The 17,916-nt window shown below is 28.0% G+C and overlaps 1 protein-coding gene across 1 annotated transcript; it reads left to right on the forward strand.

Annotated features, from left to right (window-relative positions):
• Positions 1 to 691: 691 nt before the first annotated feature.
• Positions 692 to 2,801, forward strand: LOC129900542 (protein LIFEGUARD 2-like). The gene is made up of 4 exons (XM_055975537.1): positions 692 to 1,126; positions 1,224 to 1,337; positions 2,076 to 2,233; positions 2,387 to 2,801. The coding sequence occupies exons 1-4, from the start codon at positions 865 to 867 to the stop codon at positions 2,591 to 2,593; spliced, it is 741 nt and encodes a 246-aa protein (XP_055831512.1). The 5' UTR covers positions 692 to 864; the 3' UTR covers positions 2,594 to 2,801.
• Positions 2,802 to 17,916: the final 15,115 nt, after the last annotated feature.

Here is a 17,916-nt window from a genome sequence, read left to right on the forward strand (position 1 = left end):
AAATGGAAATCTAGACTGTTCATGACGTTTATATTATTTCCCCCAAAACAAACGTCCCATATGAGTTTAATTTGAGTATGAATAATTTTAAAGAGGTTTTATTGAAAATATTTTTTTTATATTTCATAAATATAGAGGTAAAAAATAAGATAATATTAAAATTTGTGTCTTATTTTTTCATTGATTTCAGTTATAAAATTACACTGTTGAATAATTTGCATACCGTCTGATTGCTTATATGATACTTAGTAACTACTATAAGGATATGGCTAAAATACGTAAGTGAAATTATTCGCTGTAAGACAAGCAATGTTCTTACACTATCAGTTTATATTAGTTGGATCTGTTAATTAGCTGTGCAATTTTAATGAAATATCTTAGTAACTCATCCGTTAAATTGAATACCTGAATTTTTAAGATTCGATTCTCTATAATTTTCATTTTTCTTTTCCTATCCCCGATTAAATAAAAGAAAGTTTTACAATTTTATTAACTTAGAGAGTAATTTCGATTAATTGTTGTTAAACCTTAGAAGAAAGCTAAAGCCCAAAACAGCAAAACTGAGCTGTCTTTCCCTTCAAACAAAAGGGATGAATACAAACTTCAACAATTCATCCAGACTAGTCCAGAAGAATATTTACTATAAGTAGCTCAATAATAAAAAAAAATCGATAACCCACTTTCTAATTTTTCCTTTGCCTTCCACGTGTCATCTCATTTCCTCGACGAGTCACGAAGTTTCTAAATTTTAAGATTATAAACCGCCTCTGCACCTGTTTAATGCCATTGAGTTAAATCAAATAACATTTCAAAAATCTTAGTGAAATTAATTATTATTAATATTATTTTTGTGTATTTTGTGGGATGTGGCAGCAGACGTGGAATACGCCTTACCGGAAAGATGACGTGGAAGCCGGAGCAAGGCCGTTGTATCCATCGATGGTGGAGAATCCACATCTCCGTTGGGCTTTTATTCGGAAAGTTTACTCAATTTTGACTCTTCAATTGCTTCTCACAATTGCTGTTGCCTCTGTGGTCGTTACGGTTCATCCAATTGCACATTTTTTTGTGTCAAGTGGGGCAGGATTAGCCCTGTATATTGTTCTTATCATCACTCCTTTCATTAGTACGTCTTTTACTTATATTAATTAATTTTTATTATTTTAATTTTAATTAGTTGAGATGTGCCTAAATTGACTCCAATATTTTTTTGATATATGCAGCATTGTGCCCGCTGTATTACTATCACCAGAAACATCCGGTCAATTTCTTGCTTCTTGGGTTGTTTACAGTTACTCTGGCTTTCGCTGTGGGATTGACTTGTGCCTTCACCAGTGGTAAGTATAATTTTGGGTTTTCAGTTTCAGTATTTAAGTATTTTTATTCCAAATACATTAGGAGTTTGAATATCATTTTCTTGTGGTGATATGTTAATATAATCTTATGGTCTATTAGAAAATAATAGATATGTGTTTGTCATAATGACCTTGGGAATCAGAATGATTCTTATGTACACACACTTCTCTTTTTAGTTTTTTTTTTTTTAAAATGTCATATTTATATAATTAGAAAGCATTTTAACTTTAAAATTTGTTATTTATTCTAATAAAATAATTTATCATCACATTTGTGTCTTAAGGTTTATTTTAGATATGTACTACAAATTTCCAAACTCTTCTTTTAGTCAAATTCTGTTACAGACATGATCTTGAACAAACATGGTGTCATTCTTAGAATAACACCCGGGGGGAAACTGTACATGAATTAAAATTATATTAACGAAGGAAGTAGTATGTTTTTGTACCTTTCTCTAAGGATTAATTCATTGTCTTTTACAAAATATGATTACCATGGAGCTGCAAGCTGTATCTTTCATCCTTAATCACCTTTACCTTTACTTTTCGGTATGCATGGACTCAGATTAGTCGGGTCTCAAAATGAATACTGGTCTGAAACAAAAAAACAAAAGATATGATTATGTATATATATTAGTGTTATTTATTTTCAGAATTGTTTCATTTGAATTAGTGACATATAATTGAGAATAATGAATCCGTCTACTCTGATATTCACAGGCAAATTAATATTGGAGTCCGTCATATTAACCACAGCAGTTGTGGTCAGTTTGACACTCTACACATTTTGGGCAGCAAAGAGAGGCCATGATTTCAATTTTCTTGGACCATTCTTATTTGCTTCCCTTATAGTTCTCGTGTTATTTGCCTTCATCCAGGTTCGTCTACTTGCCAACTTTATTTCTTTTTCGAAATCACTAATTAAATAATTAATCACTTATGTATTATGTTCAATTTTCACTGTCGATCCACAATACATATATTATTAGGAAGAGACCTGAAGCGGTTTGTTTTCATGTTTATTATTGCAGCTATTGTTTCCTCTGGGTAGGCTCTCTGTGATGATCTATGGTTGTTTGGCGTCCATTTTGTTCTGCGGATACATAATCTATGATACGGACAATTTAATCAAGCGATACACTTACGACGAATACATCTGGGCAGCAGTTGGCCTGTATCTCGACGTTATCAATCTCTTCCTATCTATATTGACTATTTTCAGAGCTTCTGATAGTTGAGAAACAAAGTTATGCTTGGGAATATTGTTTTTTTTCTTTAAAAAAATATATATTTGGTATTAGGGCTATGGTGCAGTAGTCTCTGTAAAAAAAATGTTACTAATTCTATGTTCTCTATAGAAGTGGCGGCTATTACAAACATGAGTAAGACAAAAATTAATTGTTTGCAAGGTTGATGAATATATGAGCGAACATTAGAGATTAGACTAATCTGATATGTGAACTATTTCTTAAAGGCTATATTTGCAAACCTTTCGGCTACTACAAACACAATTATCGTGAATTGTTTGCAATGCTCTGCCCATACGCAGCTATATGTTTGAGAATTATATAAAATGAGCTTAAAATGAGCATTTCCGTGAAACCGTAAATTATTGTTTGAACTTCTTGTTTATTTTATGTATTATTTGTTAAAGAAAAGTTTGGGACAAAGATTTTGTTTTGGATAATGACTTGATATTATATATGGTGAACTTGTCATTTGAATAAAATGGTATATTATGGAACCTTCTTGTTAGTTTAGTTCCTCGGTTCATTTTATTTTACTTTATTTTATTTTTATTTATTTTTTGTTTATGACTCGATATTAATTACTTCACATGTTTGATGTATGTAAAGTTTGTCTCTCTCATTTCTGTTTTGTTAAAAATGGCTTATTTGGGTTCTTTATCTATAATTATCTAATATGTGAAAGAATTTAATATCGTTTCACTAACTAACTTATAAATTATTTTCTTTTATTGAAGCATAATTTTTGGGGTATTGATCCTCTTTCTAATGGGTTTCTGTTTGTTTCAAGTGTCTTTCTTAACTCCAGTTTTAATGCATGTTTTATGATTGGTTGGCATATCAATTTAAATTCAGTCTTTATTCAATTATATTGTTAAAATGTCGGTTACACCTTCAACACATCTCTTTGTTGAATAAGTCGAGGATAAAAAATGCACTAACAAATTTAATTTAGGTTGAATTGAAATTTATATTTGTTTGATGAATTAACAAGTCATGACATTTATATTTGTATTTTATATATGTATCAACTGTCAATAATGTATCATTGTGTGTTTTTCTCTAATCCTTATCATTTTTATTTTTTTAATGTGATATCAATACGAGTTCATTTTTAGACTCTACTATTGCATATCGTTGAGTTTGGATCCAATCCCATCTTGTTCGAATTACTGAGAAGCTGATAAAGGATTAGGGAAGCAAGTATACAGATCGCAAAAGTCAAAAAGTGGATGATATACATTCAATATACAATTTATATACACAGGACTAGAATTATGATAAAACCCAAAAACAACAGCGAATTTGGCCCAAAGGGCCCAAATTCATTAACTCTTTGTTTTTAAAATTATTTGATTATAAATATTTGACTAATTATAGTTCACTCTAACTTTAAATATTTTAAATTAACTTGGTCGAATTTCTCAAAAGATGAACTATTTTCTTTGTGTTGGTTTATTTTAACAAATTTCATTTTATCAACTTTTTACATTTTTTTTAATTTTATTTTATTTACATAATCAAATAATATGGTCAAATTTTACTTGTCTTTAAAAAATTAAATTTCATTTGAGTAAGATCTTTTTTTTTCTTCTAAGAAATAATAAAATAAATAAATAAATGAATCATCTCAAACTTATTGTATGTATTCATTTTTTTTTAATAATTCAATTGTCTCGAGTTAATTCCTTTAAAACGATTTTAATGTATTTATTTATTTCAAATAAATAAATAAATTCAAATTTAGTGAAAATCAGAGTTTTCAAATAGACGGATAACCGCGCGTTAGTGGCCACTTTGAAGGTTTCTTGATTTTCCTTAAAAATTAAGTGGCGACTTTCTTTTCTAAAATTAATTTTTCTCTAAAAATTTAAATTAATTTTAATTCGTCTTTTTCCGACATAACATATTGTTATCCCAATTTTTAAAAATTTTAAATTTCAATTACGATTTTTAAAAATAGTAGGCAAGAAATTAATTATAACTGTTCATTACGGTTTTAAAATTTAACATTAACAACAACTACCAGTTTCAAAATATATAAATAAATAAACACATTCATGGAGATTATGAAATTCATCAAGCATTCATTTCTTTTTTATAATCAAATCTACAACTCCAGAAAAGTTTTCTTCAATTTTACATAAATGCTAGAGTAAAGCAGTGCTTAATCCAATGATTTGTGGATAAAATTATATTTTTCAGAAGTTGAAGGTATATTATTTGTTTTGATACCATAATAGTGAGATGCTTATATGCATGTCATCATCAAAGGAAATAAAGAAATGAATGCTTATATATGGATATTACAAGTTGATCTCTTTTATACATTTTATGCTATTTTTTTGTATTAATTTTGGTAAGGCTGTCAGAATAGACCCTTGTGGTTGGTTCCTTCCCCGGATCCTATGCATAACGAAAGTTTTAGTACACCGGACTGCCTTTTTTTTCTGTATTAACTTTGATTTTGTTGCATATTTCAAATCAAATTTATGAGATGCTGAAATATGATTCATAATTTATTATAAACTGATAATATTTCTTTTGCTGATTTTGACTATCTTTTTGTTGTAATATAAATAAAAAACTAATTATATCCTCTAAAGTTTGGTAATTTATTTCATTTGCAGATTTTGGCTACTTTTTTGATGAATTTTTTTAATGCAATAAAAAATTAAATATATCACTTAAAATTTTGGTAATTGATTATATCTTCATTAAGTTGGTTACTCATACTTATGCATAACTTATTCTCTTCTTTTTCATCTTAATTTCGTGTGTCAGTACATTTTTATTCTTAATTGGGGTTTTTCTACTATACATATCCCTTTGATATATATATATGTATATATATATTGAAAAATATGATGATAATTAGATGTTTGTTAACATAAGATATTCTTATGCATTTAATCAAATTCTTGAATTCAAGTGTTAATGGCACAATTTTAGTGTATTAATTCATATTTTTTATTTTTGTGCATAATTTCAGTCTTAGCACAAGGTAAATGAGAAATAAAAAAGAGAATAAGAGTAATATTGGATATGACAAAAATGTGACATTTCCTAATTTACTAAAGTTTATGAAGGTGAAGACTAAACAATTCCAAGCCTACATGTACAGTTTTTTCTCAATGTATATAAAATAAGAATTTTTGAGCAATACATTCTTAATTTTCATCATATATTATAGTGATGCTAATTGTTGAGTAACTTTAATTTATTTTTTCCTATGAAAAAGTATTATTTTTTCATATTAAATATTGACTTGAGAAATTATAAGGAAGACTCCTAGCACAAAATACTATCTGTTGATATATTGAATTCATATCTTTTTTGGGGGCTTATAATAAAATGCTATAAGATAGTATTTACATTTGAAGGAATGTCATTAGCATAGTTAAGTAATAGAATAATCAGAACAATCTAATGACTTTATCAAAAAAACTATCTTCTATAGCATTATACCATTTGTAATTTTGACGTAATTGATAAAAGTGCAATTGTATGTCTTTTTTCATATCAATTATTTTTTAAGATTCAATTATATGGATATATCTAATACGGTAGGTATATATAGAAGTTTAAATTTTTAAATCTCATATAAAATAAATATTTGAGTTAAATAGTTCTATTGAACAAATGTTATCTACTTAGCACTCACATTAAGCAAAAAAATTATTACACATAGTGATGACGAAATTAGAAAGAAAATTGACTTTAAAAGTGTTATTCCCTCCTAGCGATAACAATAAATATAAAAATATATTTTTGAAAATTTCAATAACTTATACATATGAAATAACTTTTTTGTCACTGATTTTGAATATCTTCTTAATGATTTTTTTATTGCAATAAAAATTAAACGTTATAGAGTTATCTTTCTTATATATCATTATCCATTCAATAGGTTATCCGAAATTGATATGAAAATAAATTTATAAAAATATTATTCAATTGTAAGAATTATATAGTACTAAAATACCATATAATTATATAATTTTTTTTTAAAAAAATCATATAATTGATGTATGATTTTTAGGAAAATTGAAGGACAAAATTTTCAAAATTTGAATAGTGTGCCTACACTACTTGATATTTAAGTGATTAAACTTCTTAGTTTTATACTTAGCATTATCACAATCGTCGGACTTTTCTTAGTTACATTTTATTTTTTAATCTATTAATTAAATTTTCTTATATTTTTTTATTCTAATAAAAGGATAATATGGTTTGTGTGAGTGTATTTATGTTTTGAGTAATTTAATAAATAAATAAATTAAATAATGTTAAAAATATTATTGTCAAATTTAGACAATAAACTAAGCGTATATATTGATTTATTTGCATACATATTTTATTATAACCTTTCAAAATGTTAAATGCTAACATTCTTTCATATAAACTTAACAATAACATTTTATGATAAGTTGAATTTTGAAATTATCAATAAATTATTTATGATTCCGTTCATCAATCGACCGCGCAACGCGCAGATATGTATACTAGTATAATATAATTTGACTTGACACAAATTTAAAAAAGAATTTTTTTTTTAAAAAAACTTATAGTCTTAAAATAAGTCATAGATATGTCTAAATCATTTCATAAAGTTAAATTTTTACAATAAATATAAAAATGTATTATTTTTTAGAAGTTGCCTAAAAAATAAAATGGATCATATAAATTTGGAAAGAGGGAGTAATATTTTCTCGGTCTACTTAGAAAATTTTAGGAAAATTATCTAAATACACAACTTATTTTACCATATTCTCTAAAATTCCTAACTATTTGAAAAAATTACAAAAAATTCAACTCTTTTCTATTCTCTAATACATCACTGTATGCGATGTCGGTTGAATATATCACTTTATATGATGTATTCGGACGTCCGATACATCACTTTACGCGATGTATCAGTCGGATACATCATTTATGTGATGTATCAGCTTGTCGGATATATCACTTTACACGATGAATAGATTGAATATATCACTTTATGTGATGTATCAGGACGTACGTGATATATCTGGATTCCAACAAAAAAAAGGAATTTTGAATAACTTTTAAAAAAAGTAAAAATAAAATATAATCGAAAAGAATCACTAGGAATTTAGGTAAAATTTTACCCTCCCAAGTCCTAGCCCATACATTATTGGCGTCGTGGATGTATACTCCCTCAGTAGAGTCTAGGATCAGTAAGGCAAGATCTCGTCCTCTTGTCCTTTTCTTTTATATTTTAATAAACAAGATAGGTGTAATGTCAAATCCCCGTCCTCATCCCCCACCACCATGGGATGAGTAGAATTTGTAAGGCTAGACTCATAAAAAAAAAATACACTCCGGTGCACTAAAGCCCTCGCTATGTGCAGGGTTCAGGGAAGGGTCCGACCACAAGGGTCTATTATACGCAGGCTTACCTTGCATCTCTGCCAGAGGCTGTTTTGTAAGGCTTGAACTCGTGATCTTCTGGTCTCATAGCAACAACTTACCAGTTATTAGGCTAGACTCATCATGAGACGATAATACATTTCAACATGGTGCTAGAACGATAAAAGGTCATGAATTTGAATTTCTCACTCATTATAAAAGAAAAATATTTTTTTAATGTATTTCGCTCCTAAAAATAAAGCAAATCCACAATATAATGTGTCCTCATTTCCGTGAGGGTCGAGCATGCTAATGCATAATTAAGTAAATAAAGATATTTTTTTAACGATTTAAATTTTTAAATGAATTGGTCACTAGAATTTTTTAAACAAAAGGGGGCAAGAAATACAAAGAGTGATGTTAACTTTCTATCATATCCTTACAAACTTGGCATGGCCACAAGGTCAAGAAAGAAGGGCTTGAAAAATATTGCTTTAAAGTTGAAAGCCAAATGGGAGTAAACACAGACACAAACTAAAAAGGTGATAAAGAGAAGGTGGAAAAAGGTGAAACAAAATGCAGACTACCTAGACAATTGCTTTTTCGCCAGTGGTTTATTTATTTTTCAGTGACATTATTCTTGAAGACAAAAAGTGTGGAAAATGTAATCTCATCGTATGAATTTTCAATTATTTTCTGGGACTTTCCAAGATGATTCTAAATGAGAACTGAGTTTTAATGATGTCAATGACGGAAGGCAGGTAGGTCAAAACAAGTCAAAAAAGGAAAACTGTAGTGTTATGTATCATAGAACACAAATTCACATGTACGTGCGATGAAGTGAATTTGGGTGATGAGATGCAGCTTCTCTTTTTTTTATTTTGTTTGCCCAAATTTCATGCAAGTCAAAAGTAATTTATTTATTTTTTGAATATTTTAGAAAGTTTAGGAAAATAAATACTCTCTAGTAACAAAAGTGAGAAAAGAAAAAAGATTTTTCTCAAAAGTACTTTTTTACATTCTTTACCAAACACAAATTTTTATTTAATATTAATAAAAGTGTTTTTCCAATTAATTGATTAAACATAATATATTAGTCTCCAAAAACACTTTTGATAATAAAAAAAAAGTACTTGACAAATAAACCAATATTAAAAGTCAAGCCAAATTGACTATTCATGATTTATTGCTATCCTAATCAGGTTCCTTGACCAAGCAAATTAATAATTATATGAGGCATAATTAGAAGAGACCACCCCCAGATATACCAAATTTGGCACACATATTGACTAGGCCCGACCCACTTTATTTCCTAACAGCATGTGTCAATTGTGATGATACATCGTAATTTAATTCTCTTGTTCACCTTTTTCTTTATACGTCTTTTAAAAATTTATAAATAATAAAAGACAAGTTTTATTAATTTATTTTTAAGATTTTTTTTTGAAACTCTACAATTTACATTTTAAAAAGAAAATAATTGATTATAACGAAAAAATTAATTAATTTTATCTTAATTTTATGAATTAACTAGTATTTGAGTCAATTATTTAATGTGTCCAAAATAGTAATGGGGGTTGATGGCATTTTGTTAACCAACTTTCAGCCATAAAACATGCCTTAATTGGACCATCATTTTTCCCGATCCACAAATTTGGTCTATCATTGGTCTTACTTAGATTTCATCTCATTGTGAATACAACTGCGGGTTTAAAATTTAAATTTTATAAATTCTACCTTTAAAGTTCTTATTATTAAGGGATTATTTGATAGTTAATTTGGAGATGAATTTATATATATATATGAAATTCTGTATGAGTAATTAGTATTATCATATTTGGTAAATAGGTAGGAGGATTTACATGTAAATTAACAGGATGTTTAGTTTGTAATTTAGAACTCCGCCTAATTAATAAATGTATACTATATAGTATTTTATGGAGGATAAAATATGTAATCTAACAAATAGTATTGTACATGAATAACTAAACTCTGCATAATTAATAGCACATTCATATATAAAATAAAACGTAGGTTTTCTCATAACTAATCAATATATTATAAATACCTGCATAACTCTAACCATTTATCAAACGACTCCTATACTTGTCATATTTTTAAAGTTATAAATTCATATTTACTATTTATTATAATTTTAATAATTTATTTTATCATTTATTTATATTTTATGTCGAAAATATTGAATTAAGATAGACCTAATACATACTATTGAATCCGCCATGGTGGATATGGACAAGCCAATGGGTGGAGGTTGAAAAAATAGGATTTACTGTGAAGTTGTGGGTGAAAAGGATCCCTTGACAAGGACAAGAGAGGAGGTATAATATATAGTGGAATATGACGATAGAAATATATATCCACTTTTCATATTTATTTCTCTCAAATATTCTTTCTGTCCTTGCGCGCCTCATCTCGTTGCCGATTTAAAATAGAGAAGGCATCCACATGGTTACGTTGGGTGTGATTTGGATGTGGCAGTGGCGTATTCAAAATTTTATACAAGTTGTATCAACCAAAATTTAGACAAATATATATATATAATGAGAACTTTTGGGAAACAGTATCCAGTGTCGACATCCCTCTTTCGTCATTGCATCCCATTTATGACACTAATTTTTTGCTCCACATACAAATAAATATTCTTCTCCACTCCTACCAACATGTATATTATTGCTTATTGCTAACTCCATTAATACTCCTCACAACAGTAGTTTCTCGATCTCTCTACAATAAGTAATATGACTAAGGAAACAAGTGAAGCGACAACATTATTTGTACTCACTTTCTCATGTAGCCATTCATAATATTATTGTCGTTTCAGAGAATTGAAGAGCTCATCACTATTTTTACTTACCAGGGTTGTTTGGTGGAGTGTATATGAAGAGTATTGATGTGTATTGCTTATGCTAAGATTACTTTCTTGTTATCCACTTTTTGGTTTGGTGAACTAAAGACAATTCTATCTTTAGTTATGCTTATCCATGTATTAATAACCATTGTATTGAGAATACCATGGTTGCTATTAATAGCGAAGCCAGAAATTTAGTTAAGGATGTTCAAGGTTTAATATATAAATTTTGATGAATAATTTTTGATCTATATACTTCATATAATTTTCTAAACATATATTAGAATTTCTTGACGAATAGTATTCGATTGACCACCCGTTACTACATGTGGCTACGCCCCTCTTTGCTATGTATCAATTATAAATACACTATATAATATTGAATAAGGTGTATAACCAATATATGTATCAGTTATAAATAGACTGAAAATCCTATCAAATAAATAATTAAATTATATATATATATCTCCTATCAAACAACCCCAACAAGGGAAAGGGGTCTCATCATAGTCAACCAAATAATTCGAGCAAATGGAATCATTAATTAGTCAATGAATATTCATGTGCCTATGTTGATTTGTAGGCTTTTGGATTATATATAGTTGAAATTCTGAAAAATTAATAATTCCGAAGTTGAAAATGTATGATTCAATAGCATTATTTGAGTTGAAATGATTCTCAAATAAGAATTACGACACGTCAAATAAGTACTGAAGTTCAGCATGCATGTGGGGAACTGTGGTATTTGCAAATTCTGAGATACTACGCCATGTTACATTTTACTTGACATTAATTTTTTCTTAAATAAGAATGATAATATTTTATATCTAAAGATAATTATATTTCTTCTTAAATAAAATTTCATTTATTACGTATGGTCAAATAAGTAATGATTTAATCGTCCTTTAACTTAGGAAAACTGTGTTTTCTTGCCGAGTAACATAAAAGCATATGTTATATATAAACTTTTTGATGATGTTCTAATTATGAATGACAGACATATAAAAACTACAATGATTTTTACTGCATGACAAGATAGGCGTTGAAAAACTCAAAAACTTTAGCATCACATGATTATATTCCACTATGTGTGAAAGAAAATTTTGATAGATCTCTAAATGGCTCTTAAGGTTAGATAAAATGATTAAAGATTTTGTGTTGCAAATTAGCGACAGTAAAACTTTGTCCAAGTAATATATAACTATAAGAAACTAAAAATTAAAATTAATTAATTTTGAACTTCATAGCTAATACATTATAAATAGCTCATAGCTAATAATTTTTTAAAAATAATTTATTTTAATAATTCATTGCTAAATATAATATTATCGATGAATTTTGTTGTTCAGCTGTAGAATATATTCATCGATAATTCATGTTATTAAAGTAGATACTATTAGTAAGCTGTATTGTAAAATATTAAAATAGAAACAATAATTTCTGAAAATAAAAGACAGAAACTGAAAATAAGAACAGTATCTGAAAAATTATGTAAGAACAAAAATTGAGCTCACTGAATGCACAATGTGTTCTTAAGGAAATTATTTCCCTCAATGTACCCGAGGTTTTGGAATCTTTCCTCTCAGGATAGAATGATTTACTTACCAGAATAGCGGTACAGCAAATTATGGTGACTGCAAACCACTCGAAGGCAGTATATCACATGAGTTTTTAGGAAGTGCAGAAAAGAAGAAGAAGAAGATTGTTTATCAGAATTTTTCGTAAGGAACAATTCTGAGGATCAACAGAAATATATAGCCTGTTTGTAACTTTTCAGAAAAGGTGCCTGTTGGGAAAAGGTCGCAACTTTAAGGCGGGAAAGAAAAAATCAGGTCAAGATTTTTCAATTAATTAATTAAATAATAATAATTAATTAAAAAATTATAGTAAATTTGATCCAAAAAGATTATCAATCAATCATTTGACCAAATTCAAATCTGAGCCGAGCGAGCGACGACGACGACGCGAGGGGAGACCCTCTCCTTGACCCTTTAGCAACATGAAGGAGTGCTTCTACTTTTAAGTAGGAAACTTTTTCTTTCCACCACCTACGTGGGACAAATGCTTATTTCATAAAGCAAGAGGCAACAACTCATTTTTCCCTCCACTTCTTTTTCCTCCATTTCTCATTCAACCTATCAATTAAACCCAACAAATACGTTGACTTATCCTAGCAAAAGTCTCTTGCCTAATCCAGTAGGCATCAGATAATATATTATTCAACCCCCACCCCCAACCAAAAGAAAATAAAAACAAACACAATATATAGGAGTACTAGATCGTATGGATATTGCAAAAGAAGAAAGATAATGTTTCTACTAATAAAAAAAAGAAATTAAAATGTATCCTTGATTCATTTCGATTATTTTAAAGTATAACTTATAAATAATTTAATCAGTCATTCTTCATCTTCTCCTTTAATTAAAACGCACTCTGCAGTTTAAGTGGAAATGAAGTAATAAAAGTAAAAAACAATTAAAGTATAATTAATGTGAATTGGGTAATCAAGTAGCACTGTAGTAGTAATCGGATAATGGGATGTCGATCACATTTGAAACTTTTTTCTTCTTTTACTAATAAATAAACATTTAATTAAAAGTAAATATGTAAAGCTAGCTAGTCTATCGTGTAAAATATATTCATGGTGGCTTAATATACTCGTGCATAATGCAGACAAGTTTAATTTCTGCAACTTGTGGATGGTTTTATTCTTTTAAAAGTGACCTTTGAGAATATTAATAGAACATAGATTTTAAGGTCGAGAAAAGATGAAGGGATCAAAGAAAAGATTTATGCCTCATTTGCAATTATTAACATGAAAATGTCTAAAATTAAACGAGTATTTGGATCATTAATTTATTTATTAATTCAGACATTTGATAGTTAAAATTATTTATTTTTTCAGCATATAAATATAAATTAAAATAATTTGCGTAACGAAGAGCGCTCTGAAAGTTTTGGTGTAATAGCAATGGGCATTGGTGTTTGCCCTCAATAATAGTTTTTAGGTAGTGACTGGTGATGATTGTGATTGATGAAGGTGCTTGACAACAGTAATTGTATCGCGATCTGGAGTTCGGTGGTCATTAGTGGCAGTTGTCAGTTTTCAGTGGAGGTGGTTGTGGAGGTGACTGGTATATTACACAAGTGGTGGTGATTGTAGTTGTGCGATAAAACTTGGTGATGGAAGTGGATGATAATGGTGGTTGGTTATGATGGTAGAATAATGGTTAGAGTCGGTAATTGCATGTGCATCAAAGGTTGACAACAATGATGATTTTTTTATTGTTATTATAAAAATCACATTTATTAGAATCTTTTAAGTAAATGATGTGTATAGAAAAAATATATCTAAAACTCTAAAATTTAAATGATTAAGATTCAAATTTTCATGTAGTAAATAAACAAAGTCTTAAGTTGAAGTGATAAAACTAGCCCATAAAATCATAAAAAAGGTTAGAGTCGATAATTGCATGTGCATCAAAGGTTGACAATAATGATGATTTTTTTATCGTTATTATAAAAATTACATTTACTAGAATCTTTTAAGTAAATGATGTGTATAGAAAAAATATATCTAAAATTTAAATGATTAAGATTCAAAAAATATATCTAATTCATGAAATCATAAAAAAGGTTAAAAATATTCTGTTCACTGCTGCCAATAAAGTGTCGAATTAGCGACTTCAATTATTAATGACAAACCAAATTATATGTTGGATTTTGTCATTTCCCATAGAATTCCCCAAGTCAAAGTCTTTGATTCGTTTTCTTTTTGTATTTTATTTTTCTGAATCACGAGATGAATTAAATCTATGTATAATTATATATCCTGTAAATTGTTATTATTCATGCAGCATGAGTCATGTTAGCTAGCCCATTTTTTTTTAAAAAAATTGTTTTAGGGATTGATGCTTAGTTTAAAATTTTTGTTCAAGGGATTATCTTTTTTCATCGACAGTAATTTTTTTTTTTTGATAATAGGTGATGATTAAATTCGATTTCAGTATCATATTGAAGAGTATATGATCATTCCATTTTTATATTTAAATTATTAAAACAATCACACTTTTATTTACTTAATTATATTCTCAACAACTCCACGCTCTTTATTGTTATTCTTTTAATTTGAGCAATTTGATTGCAGCTTCCTATCTGAATTAATTAATTTGTCTTTTTCGTTTTTTTTTTAAATGAATTTTTCTGTCGTATATATTGTTTTGGTTAGTAAATCCAGTGTGGTTTGTAAATAGTCCAGACCAGATGCAAATATTTTTGAAGAAATTATTAATTATCCAAAACATCCAAATGCCACCTTGATTACATATGTTATTTAATTTTATTCTAGTTGCAAAAAGCAAACACGCAACTTAATGGCGATATATATAGGCCACGGATACCTCTTGAATTAAGCAAACGAAATTCAAATTAATTATGAAGGCAAGTTGCACCAATAATTATATGAAAATGTGAGTAGAAAAGTACATGTGGTTCACAGTAAGATTATTCGTCTTATTATTCAGATGAAAAATAAAATTTGTAATATTCTAAGATTGACTACTCAATCAGTAGAAAGGTCTAATCTGTAGGAATAGCAAGAGGGGCGGGGAATCGCATAAATTCGTAGACTTCAAATGCTTCCGCCTTGAATAAATGTTTTTTTTTTTTATTTTTAACCCCACCCCATATATAATGTGTTCGCTAATTTTAGTGATGCAAAAATATAAAGTTTAAATCCAATTTCTAGCATAAATTTAGTCAAATCATGCCTAATTAGTTTAAGAATCTAATTGAATGACTTTGAATAAAATAAAATAAAATAAAAAGTACTTATTCTATTCTTCATTTCTTTTCATTATCAGATATTCTTATCATACGAAAAATCTCATTTTCTGATCCCTATTTTGAGTATAATGTTATGCTAGAAATTGATATATAAAATAGCTCGTAACTATACATGATTTTCATATTTATCTATCAACATTTGTGATTCAAATAAAAAAAATTCTAATTTAAATCTGCATAGATCCATAACCCATTCGACACCATATCATTTTTTTAAAGAAGTATTTCAACCTGTTCCGCATCGACATAGCCCCACATAGCCTTACAAGCCTTCGTCCCACCCCGTTGTTATTCCTACTAATCCCGTGATCAAGTTAGCAAGTCAATTATTTTTTAATCTTGTCGAAATAATACTACTTATTTCATATCTCCTATTTTTAGTGTAAAAATCATTTATATTTTTCGACGTGATGGTACAAATCAGGTCGATGGAAAAACTAACACATTAATTTTACTGATAATCATTTAATTTTTACTTTTATTCAATAAAGTAAAAATTGCGTCACCATCCATAAAACTAAACTCCCAATTACAACTATAAAAAGTGGCTTGCTAGTTAGAGAATTCTGAATTGATTTGGATTTCTACGTTGGCCTCTCTCTTTCCGTCCCTAAAGACTAATTAACTCGATATATATCATGTGCAACAAAGGCGTGGTTTACAAACTTTAATAATAACAATTAAGTGCTTCCATTTTACTAGTTGCTACTGGTCGTTACTAGATATATTTGTATGATTACCCACCTTAATTTGCCTTTGGTTCACTTAAATAGCTTAGTGGTAGTTTGAATTGTCGTGATTAATTAGTAGCACTTCTGCAAAATATGAGGATTAGGCTTAATTGATAAAATTCAAAGATGATTAATTGATATTGATGCATAATGAGTAGATCTAGTAACTGTAATTCTAGCTAGCTTACTAACATGGAGGTGACAAAATTGGCATAACGAGACATTGACTCGCCTTACTTGTTCAAAGTTTTTTCCGAGCTCAATTCATTTTGACTAATCAAATTTAGTTCATTTAAAAGTTTGACTGATAGGTAGTCTAATTAATAAACCCATAATTATTATTTTTTTTTATCAAAATATTTTTTCTTTGTTGTTGTTAATGATATGTTATAATAAAAAGAAAAAAGTATTAGGTAATTAAACCATTTATGAGAAACATACAAAGAAATTAAAATTTGTAAAGAATTTAATGCGTTGGACTGTGACTTACTATTTATCGTATTTTATTCTAATTCAATTCAACCTCCATTTATTTATTTATTTATTTATTTATTCATCTTTCAGGCTCAATTTAACATATCATAAATGCTTACTTGACTAAGTGTGCTGCAATGAATGATGCTATGGGGTCCTGGAACATTAAATAAAACTTTTCAATTAGTAGTCTAAATTAAATGTATGATCTGATTAATAATGCAAAAAGATCCTCCCTAACTTATAAACATGTCTTGTTAAATATACGATAAATATCTACCAAAAGAAGAAAAAAAAGAAAAGTAAACCCAATGATGTAGGTGTCAAAAACGAATTGGATCAAAAAGCTGAAGCCCACATCATGAAGTAAATACGTCAGCTACCAGCACTTTGCTTCCTGATGTTAGGGAGAGAGACAAATTAAAAAAAAAAAGAAGCAGTAGAAATAGTTTGATCAGCGGCAAATCGAAAAGGGTATAGAAAAGATTATGTTAAAGAAAGCCTCCTCCATAAAGAAATTTGAAATGTCAATATTAAATATTAAATAAAAAATAAAAATAAAATAATATAGAAAATCTATTCTAATATTGTCTTGATTACAAATTCTATTTAGATATGAACTAAAGTAATTGACAATTAAAATATCAAATTCTAAATAATATTGACTTCTTACTCTGCCTATAAATTAATCTTTAACAACATATCATACATCTATTGTCCGTGTAAACACACTATCCAGACAAATTATGAATTCATATTATTAATTAGATTAAAATTTTTCCCTTGTATATTTGAAAATTCACAATATAAGTTCTATTCATTTAGAAAACTTGGTCTTAATAAATTTCAAAAAGAAAAAAAATATCACTCTTGTAGGATTGAGAGAACTTGAGACAAATTAGGATCTCTATATAGGAGCAGTAGATGAAAATTCAAAAGTATTGTACACTTCTTCTCGTTATAGTAAAATACTCTCTTTGTTTCTGCCTGAAAAAATTAGACTTAGCTAAACCCTATTAAATCTT

This window comes from Solanum dulcamara, chromosome 8 (genome assembly GCF_947179165.1).
Source record: "Solanum dulcamara chromosome 8, daSolDulc1.2, whole genome shotgun sequence".
NCBI classification, from domain to species: domain Eukaryota; kingdom Viridiplantae; phylum Streptophyta; class Magnoliopsida; order Solanales; family Solanaceae; genus Solanum; species Solanum dulcamara.